The sequence below is a fragment of the Pygoscelis adeliae genome, unplaced genomic scaffold (genome assembly GCF_000699105.1).
Source record: "Pygoscelis adeliae isolate BGI_AS28 unplaced genomic scaffold, ASM69910v1 Scaffold135, whole genome shotgun sequence".
Taxonomy (NCBI): Eukaryota; Metazoa; Chordata; class Aves; order Sphenisciformes; family Spheniscidae; genus Pygoscelis; species Pygoscelis adeliae.
Genome location: NW_008824908.1, coordinates 1987104 through 1996823, shown reverse-complemented (window position 1 = coordinate 1996823; position 9720 = coordinate 1987104). Strand labels below are relative to the sequence as shown.

At 41.9% G+C, this 9720-nt stretch overlaps 1 protein-coding gene across 1 annotated transcript in view; it reads right to left on the bottom strand.

Annotated features, from left to right (window-relative positions):
• The window catches only part of LRRC16A (leucine rich repeat containing 16A), a 222900-nt gene that overhangs the window by 18866 nt on the left and 194314 nt on the right, over window positions 1–9720 (bottom strand). Inside the window, exons 30-32 of the mRNA XM_009324940.1 lie at window positions 6910–6976; window positions 6395–6591; window positions 2212–2318 (exon numbers count right to left, since the gene is read on the bottom strand). Coding sequence (XP_009323215.1) covers window positions 2212–2318; window positions 6395–6591; window positions 6910–6976 — 371 coding nt within the window. The remainder of the gene's footprint in view (window positions 1–2211; window positions 2319–6394; window positions 6592–6909; window positions 6977–9720) is intronic.

Below are 9720 nucleotides of genomic sequence, written 5' to 3'. Positions count from 1 at the left end.
GCAGGCTGTCCCCCTGCAGCCCATGGAGGTCCACGGTGGAGCAGATATCCACCTGCAGCCTGTGGAGGACCCCACGCCAGAGCAGGTGGATGCACCCGAAGGAGGCTGTGACCCCGTGGGAAGCCCGCGGGAAGCTTCCCCAGGGGAAGCTGAAGCAGGCTCCTGGCAGGACCTATGGAGAGAGGAGCCCACGCTGGAGCAGCTTTGCTGGCAGGACTTGTGATCCCATTGGGATCACACTGGAGCAATCTGTTCCTGAAGGACTGCACCCCATGAAAGGGACCCACGCTGGAGCAGTTCATGAAGAACTGCAACCTGTGAGAAGGACTCACGTTGGAGAATTTCGTGGAGAACTGTCTCCTGTGGGAGAGACCCCACGCTGGAGCAAGGGAAGAGTGTGAGGAGTCCTCCCCCTGAGGAGGAAGGAGCGGCAGAGACAATGTGTGATGAACTGACCGCAAACCCCATTCCCCATCCCCCTGTGCCGCCGGGGGTGGAGGAGTTAGAGAAAATTGGAAGTGAAGTTGAGCCTGGGAAGAAGAGAGGGGTGGGGGGAAGGTGTTTTAAGATTTAGTTTTTATTTCTCATTACCCTACTCTGATTTGATTGGTAATAAATTATATTAATTGTCCTGACGTCTGTTTTGCCCGTGATGGTAACTGGTGAATGATCTCCCTGTCCTTATCTCGACCCATGAGACTTTTCTCCCCCCTGTCCAGCTGAGGAAGGGAGTGACAGAGTGGCTTTGGTGGGCACCTGATGTCCAGCCGGGGTCAACCCACCACAACATACAATTTCACTCTGCTCTGTTTCCAGAGTGCGCTACCTCCGGTTTGTATCTACCCATTAGTAAAAGGAGAACAAACTGATACAGGCACACGATTCACATAGCTTTTGGGGGATCTTGTCCCTTAAGGGCTCTGCTTGAAATAGGAACTAGTTGGCACAGCCACCTTCTCTCAAGTAAGGAACACAGAGAGGTCACCTTTATAGTGCAGATGCTCATCCTCAAAAAAAAAAAAAAAAAAAAAAAAAAATCAATCCCAAAACAACCCACGGCCAGTAAGATTTTTCTACAGGCATCTTATGAGCAGAGTATTCACACTTGAGGAGAAAGCTGGGCACATAACACATCTGCATAAAAGCACCCCAGCTGGAGAGAGAGCCACTGGTGCAGCAAATGGAGCAAAGATCCTTAGCAATGGGCATGGCCAGGGACGGGTACACAGGGACAGTGCAAGTTCACGGGGACATCTGAAAGGAGCGGCTGGCAGGCACCCAAGGGAAGCACAAGAGGATGCAGTAGTCTGTGAGCACCCTGAACTTAACCTGGCTAATCCATTTTTCAAAGCTACCATAATTTTACCACTACACACAGTATATCACACACGGCTTCACATGTCACTATAGGTATTTATAACTCACAGTGACTTTAAAACATTTGCTTTTCCTGCCATGGCTATCTACCAGTTAACACCTACCATTTTCCTTAACGGATGTCACATACAGCACAGAAGGGGTCATTTCAAGTTGTCTGGAAATCACCCTAGCTTTCTCATTTATTTATGTAAGTATTTGTGTGTGTGTGTGTCTGTGTGTGTTATGTGCATGAACATGCATGAATGCAAGAACATCTAGATGCATGGTTCTGTAAATACACAACCAGCTACAAAGCAATTGTATAAGCTGTATAACCCTTATACAAAGCTGAAGGAGACATATCTTTCAGATGGATGTATTGCCTAAATCTGGAATACTACAAATTGGTCAAACACGTCTTTAACATATTTCTAAAACAACATAAAGCTACTGTCACCTATCAAAACACTGTGCCCAACAGAAGTCCTTACTAGAGATACACATATGTACTACTAGCACTGGAGAGGCGATCCTCAACCAATACACAGCTCTGCTTCAGCTCTAATGAGCTCCACTGAAAGGTAAAATGAAGTCAACTGAATTATAAAAATACACACTAGTCAATACCTGCCCGCCCCGGTATATTAAAGCAATTTATTTCAAAGTAGTCATTTTTAAGGCAGGGTAATTGAATTCACAATGTCTTGACTACTATGGTATTTTCTGACTTTGACAACAGCAACCCTGGATATTGGGAACAGAAGTCAAATACAACTTAGAAGTGCTACTTGCCCAGCTATCAGGATGTGGGGTTTTTTTTAATTTAATTTAAAAAAAAAAATTTGGACTTACTTTGAATCCATTTTTGTCACTTTCTTAGTGAAAAATTCATCCACGCCTTCATCCACTCTCCCCATGAGGCCATTCTGATCCCCTTCTGGAGGCACTCCAGCAGACACCTGACAGAAGGAAAAACTCTCTGGTATATAATAATCTAAGCATATTTGTTTCAATGGTAATAAAGAGTTAAGACATTATAAAAATTGCGTGTGCTAACCAAACCTCAGTGCAGACAATGAAATCACCACTGAAATTCCCCCTTTAGTCAGGCCAGTTGACACATTGCATCAAATGCAAAGTAACCCAAAACACCAGTGACAAATTGGATACTGCAATGCATGAGGCCAGGAATCAAATGCCTTGGGCTTGTGAGAATAGAGCACTAGTTCAGTTAGAAAAGAAAAAAGCAGTTAAGGAAAAATTAAATCCTGATTAGGTGGTGACCTGAAGAGAAAGTCTTTTCCACAGCTAGTTGTCTCCCTGTTCAGAAAAAAACATATGTTCTGGATTTTGGATTTAGAGATTTAGAAACAGAGCTCCAGCAGGCTAACAGAGCCTTTTATAATTCATTCAATCCACCACTTACAGAAGCAGAGACTCTAAATACAGAATCAGCTGTTTCACTTTAGGAACCGAACAGATTTTTGCCGAGTGTCTGAAAATGGAAAACCTGCTCCCTTTCTTTGGTTTCAACGCCCACGTTTTAAATGTGGGTGACTGGAGGCATCTAAACCAGGCTGACTTAGTAATACCTGCCAACCACAAAAGCCCTGTGAAGATTAGCTGGTGACTCTGCAGCATCCTAAAGATGAAACACGCCGTCTCCTGGGAGGATTTCTCACGTGGTCTAGCTCCCGTACGTAGCTTTGATGTGGAAAAGCTCTATTACCAGTAGAGAGACTTCCTACAATTTAAATGCTGTATGGAAACCTTTTAGGTGACTACAGGGGACTCCACAAGACCCAACCCAGTTGTATTCTTGGTAGTACTAACAACTGGGAATCAGTCTGCCACAAAACAGCAGGGTTTGTAATTTGAAACAATTTAAATTAAGGATTTAAATATGATAACTCAGAGTAATCCCAGCTTCCCTTTTCAACTGGAATACACACTCTTTTCTATGACTCTAAAAAGAAAAATACTCTTAAAAGCTGCTGTTAACATCAAACCCAGCCTCATTAAGCCAGGACAATGGATTGCATATGAACTAATGCTTTGACACATCCATGAAACTTTTTACGTTCCATGGCTGAACCTTGTTAGAAGCCTAGTATTTACTTTGTTGTCAAAGATAATAGTTAATATTTTATTGATACCTGCTGTAGCAATGTAATACTGATCTGAAAAGAGCCTACCTGGTAACAACTGCTTTGTTGCCAGTCAAACTGCATATTTTCTGTAAAAAACAGTTTTATTCTAAGAAGCGCAATGACTTCTCAGACTTCCAACTCTGCCACTCTACAAGTTTTTTGTAGAGAACTTGTTTAGCTGGAACATCTGACATTAGGCAGCAATGTATATGCTAACATCTGGGTTGGTCACACCAGTGCTGGTTGTCGCAATGTAAATATTTACCTTCTCAGTCAAAAAACAGTTGACACTGACGTTTCAACTGAAACGTGTCAACCAAAAGCGGATGACGCATTTCAACAGAAATGAGAAAACATTTAATATTGATACTGGAGGCCTCCAGGTAGTAGGAACACATGTGTAAGTATCAAAGGCAAGTGCATCTCCTGAAGGAGAAGTAATGCAAGAATCTAATGATCTAGAGCAAATGAGATGATCTACCTCAAAAAAGAAAACAGTTTGCATCTGAAAATGCAGCAAGTTCCTAAAAATGTACTAAAGACATACACAAAAGTGGAGGGCCTTAATAAGGTCCTCGAGGCATGGGATTTTCTTATAGATGTTTACTGTAATGCCTTTCAGTGATCAACGTTAATGTAAAAGACTGAGCTCTGGTTTATTTCGTGTTTTATGCTCCTAATACTAAACAAAAGAAAAAAAAGTTAAGTTTTCATTTCTCAATATTTTTTTTTTTTAGCCTAAGTTTAAAAGTTACCTTCTATGTTTCTTTATTAAGGGAAAAACTGGCTTGGAAGCAGAAATAAATAAGATGAATCACAATCTCTTTCATACATTAGAGATTCACCTTGTTGCTGTACTAAATCTTCACACATGATAGAAGAACTCATTAGGTTAAGATCTCAGAAAAATCTAAATGATAAACAACTGTTTCATCTCATTGCTTCAAAGCTACTTGGGGGCGGGTGGTGCTGAGGTTTTCTTTCTTCCCCTCTCTTTTTTTACCCTCTGAACACTCATTTCAAAACTCTGACAAAGCTATAAATCTTTCTTCCGCCCGCCTACCCACCCCAAGTTAAAAGTTTACATTTCTCCCATTTTTCTCCATTTTCCCCTTTTTTCTTACATTTTTCAGCTTACAAAGAACAAATCTGTTTTCCAGCAAAACCAGAGAAGTACAGCTATGATCATCTGAGACCCCTTAAATTACTAAATGGAAATAATGGGAACAGCAAACAACCCAACAGACCTGCTTTAAGCTGTGGAAAAGGTCAAGATTTTGCCTCTCACATTTCAAATGCTTTTCCTAACCACATGCTTTCTGTATTCTCAAAGTGGCAAAACTAGCAGCAAATCAATTCTGCAAACAATGCCACAGTCCACTCATGACTCTGGCCTTCAAAATTTGGCTGTTTTATTTTCGGAAGCATCAACGCAAACATCTTAAGTCTTTCAAAAATCTGTTTAGACTTGTTATGAGGTCAGAACAAGTAAGGAATTAAATGGTCCATAAAAACAAGACAGGGACAAATGAGTTTAAGTAAAAGAGTTCCTTTCAATTTCTGCAACTAAATAAACCCCTATTTTCCTAATTAATTCAATATGGATGAACATTCCCACAACATTGCGCTATCATGGGAAGTAACACTTCTCCTCTACAAGACGTAAGCTTTTTGTTTCTGTTGAGCAAGATATTGTATGTCCTAGTTCCATGCCTGCTAACGAAGCACTTGCCCTTCCATGCCCCCTCTTCTTCCACACCCCAGTGCAGATGGCACAGAATGCGCTCAGTAAGTTTGGAAGAGAGGCAAGTTTAGCAATTGGGAAAACATGTGCGTTCTGCAGAATTGGAAGAAGTAAACACAGACGTGTTTTCACGACAACACGGAGACCAGTCCGTCTTTCTGCTACCTCTATCCTTCCCCATAAAGTGCAAGGCAATGGAAAGTTGGCTTGAATATCCCCCCTGCTTGAAGGTTTCTCCATTTCCAAGTGGTGCAAAAAGCACTCTACTGCCTGATACGATCTTTCCGAGCATTAGGGAAATTTTCAAGGGTCCTTTCCACCGACAATCCTCAGGGAGCAGAAGAGGCCACAGGCATTCATTACTAGGCAGCATAACTCAGAGAAGCAATGGCTGCCTCTTGATAAGGGTTACTTATCATATCAGCTGTGCTCTGTTGCCGTGAGATAGCTCTGTAACTCCTCCAGATCTGTCCTTACATACCCCGAGGACACACCATCACAGACGTAAATCTTTACTGATGTGGTATGCCAAGGAAATGGAACTGTGGGAACTCCACACACACATACTTGGGTTCACACCAATGCCTTTTCGTAGACAGACACTGCTCTTCTGTTTTGCTTTTCTAAGGCAGGCTCCAGCATGAAAAGCAGATCTGTGACTATGCAGATTTGCTGGCCCAAACACCATCTTTAGTTAAGGAGCTGTGGGAAGCTGGGTGTCACAGAGTAGATCCTCTGAGAGCTGATAGAAATAAGAATTCATGCCAAGTTACCACATCTTAATGCAGGCAGAAAAAAGGATTAAGAATTAACAAACCCTTACAATATAATTGAAAAGTCTCATGATATTTTGTGCATTTCCTGTGAAAGCTCCAAGTACCTCCAGAAACTGCTTCCATGAAAAAACAAAAGCAAATTAAAAAAGGATAAAACATATCCTGGTTTTAGGCTGTGTCAAACAAGACAAAAAGCTTGTAATAAGGATTGCACACTGAGAGACATGAATACCAGAAGAAAAATTAAGTAGTTGCTTATGGCCTTTAAAACTTTAACAGTTGTCCCCATTACATTGCAAGACCTGACTCATGGCAAAAAGCAATCAACAGACGACACCACCAGCAATATTTTAATGTAGACTCACTGCTGCTTGGCTGGGCTGCTGCTTTTTATTCCTTTTGGGCCTTAATTTTGTAAAGTGTTCCAGTTTTCTCCCTTCTTCCGATGGCAGCTCTGAAATGAATCCAGAAGTTCGTTTGTCTGGCCTGCTGGAAGGAAATGGTGGGTCTTCTATATGGATAGGTACTTCTTCCAGTGCTTTATCTAGATCAAATTCCATTTCTAAGAAAAATCAAAACTTTCTAATTAGACTTAACATGCTATTTAACACAAAAGGCAATGCCATTCCCCTCTTTTGCGGTAAATAATTATAGACACATTTAGAGAACTCAGCCACAACATGTTTGTGAGCAGCCAGAGCACTGTGGGCAAATATTTACTACCGAACACACTAGCAGAGTCACAAAACAAAGCAACCAGTGTGGGCCGCAAATGCAGTCCAGAGGGAGGGAGAGTCACTTGTGCTTCTCAATCTAGAACTACCTAGAAGAATTTCAGGCAAGCGAAGAAGCAAAAAGGTTTTAAGGAATTCTCACTTACCAAAAGCTCTGGACACCGGCCGGAGCATTCTACTGTGGATGCTTTTCCTTTTCGATTTAGGAGTCATCTATCAACATAAAACAAAACAAAAATTACTTTAGTGGACAGAAGATATGACAAAGAACACCTTTTCCTTTCTATTCAACAAATCAGTTCTTCAAGCCTATGTACCATTTCAAGATCTGATCGGGTTTAACACCAGGAGGGAATCAGTTTTTTTCCTCCCCTTCTCAAACATTCAGAACTTTTTCAAAATTGACATTTTGTTCAACTGACTTTGAACAGAACCAGGGAGGTAGTTTATTCTTCCGTTTATAGTTTATAAAACCGCAGGCTGTACACAGGATGATTATTTGGATTGTCCAAGCATTAACTCATTAATCCCCAACTGTAAAATAAGGGAACTATTAAAACCTCACCTCTGCATTTGAGATCATGAGGCACAGAAAACTTAATTACTGCGTGCAGTACTGCACAGTTAATGACAATACCAGGGATAGTCTCCCCCTTGTTCTGGCTTTTATTTTTGATACAAAACACACTTCCTCAGTTCATTTGTTAGTGACGTGCTACTAGGAATGATTAAAATTCAGGTATCTATGCCTCTGGACACCACCACACAGCTCACCAAACTTCCCTAGGAAAATGCAGTCCTGAAGCACACAGCCCTTCTTCAAAAAGCAAAAATACCATGTCAGTGTTAGCAATATCTCCAGCAAACACATGACTTTCCTGGACTTCAGATACGCTGAGAATAGGTGGAAAGTTACCTTGGCATACACTCAACGTAGTTACTGAAAGTTATGCGCCATTATTCTTTTCGTCTTCACATTCCCAGAAAAAAGGAGTATGTTGCCTTAAGAGCACAAATACCCAGACTTAAGACCTGAGTTTGTTATTTTTGGAAGAAAGTTGCCCTTATTTTCTTGCCCGAACTCTTCTGAAAGTTTGTGTGGCAGGAAAGACAGTTTTGCTATAGGAAATGCATGCGTCGCCAATTCTGAACCTCTTAACATAGCTCAGCGTGAGACTTTTAAACGAAAAGTTGACCTGCAGGTCTTCTAAAGAGTTAATTTAAAATGACTCAGCTTCTGCAAAGATGGGCTCCTTTTGTGGTAGAGTCGTACATGCTGGCTTTAGTGACATCCATATACTTCCATTTACTTGCTAGTCTTGAAGCCTAGCAGCTTCAAATCTGGAGTGTCACTCAGGAAGCTGTTACGGCTCACAACTCATTAACAGAATTGTTAATCAAGTTTAGTAGTATCAATTTTGTATGAGCCAGAAAAGACATAGTTGGCATTGACATTTCAGACAAATCATGAATTGTTTCAGGTAAACATTTGCTCGTTTTTATGTACGGAAAGTTCAGTGCACAGACTTACATGTACTGAATTCATATTCCCATCCAAAGTAGTCAGGAGGATTATTATGCCATTATTCACATGCTCAGGGTTATGACAGATTTTTGTAACAGGAAAGTTACCCATTACTCATCTTCTCAAGACCAGATTTGACTTGCAGACTACAGAGCGGGCAGTGATAGCACTGTCTGGGCAACACAGCTCTGTTTTTATTGCCTTGCTCATCGTTGGGAAAAAAAAGATACCTCCAGCTGTTGCAGGTTTCCACTTCCACATTTGACAAGCATCAGTAAATGATACAAATAGTTTCAAGACCAGCCAGGAAATAGCTTGCCACCTGAGCAGACTTACCCTGAAATTAATGAGCAGGCAAAGTGTTAACTGCATCAAAGGGTCAGACATTACTCTTAGAGTTACCAATAAATTAAATGCAATGGATTCGATGGCAAGTGGCTGGAGAGGGGCTGAACTGCACCCATCGACAGCTGCCGATCCATCACTTTGGCTGGAAAGGAGCTGAACTGCACGCCTCGACAGCTGCCGATCCATCACCCAAACCTGAAACAACCAAAGGCATCCACACCTCATGTAAGGAAGAGTTGAAGCAGCTCAGCGTTTGGGGGACAGCAATTAGGAGTCACTGTCAGTAGTCCCCTGGTTTTATTTCCAGCCATAGCCTGTTTCTCTTGTTAATGTATATTTGCATGCATTTTAGTCTGCTTGCCACTTTTTTTGGTGATGCGACTGGAAATTACATCTAGTAGGATAATGCAGCAACTCATGCGCTAAAGAAGATCAGAAAGGAGGACAGAAAACAAGGCTGATGGGAGACCTCTGATCGCTCAGTAACTTCACAGCCACGGCCAGTGTTCAGAGTGCTCCTGAATGACCACAGGCAAGCTGAGAGCTGCATCGGCCCAGGGCACCGATGCAAAACAGCACGGGGCAAGTTTTGAGTTCCTGTGCAAGGATTTAAATGCTCTAAGACATCCCCGGCAACCAGGAACAGAATGATTTCATCTTCCTTCCCAGACAAGACAATGCCCCCAGATGACCCTGCAGATCTTGTGCTGATGACCATAAGCCAGTCTCTGGATCACTGCTATAACTTACTGTCAGCTTGGCATGATCCATCAGCAGCTTGGTTGCCGGGGATAAAGGCAGAGAGAGAGAGATGCCTCCCATTTGCTTTAACAGCATGAATAACAGCTATACATACACTTTTATTTGAAAACCTTCTGTTTTCTAGCCTGTTTAGGAAGTGCACAGATGAAAGGCTTCTTGCCAAGTGAACTTTCTAGATCACACACAGAGCAAAATGGGTCAAAGCATTAATTTAAATAGGCCAGTGTGCTCTTTTTACAAAATATTAGACTTAATCTCAGCTTAATATCTCAGCCACCATGCAGTATCCTACAGCAGCAGAGCACGTGTCATTACCAGAGGA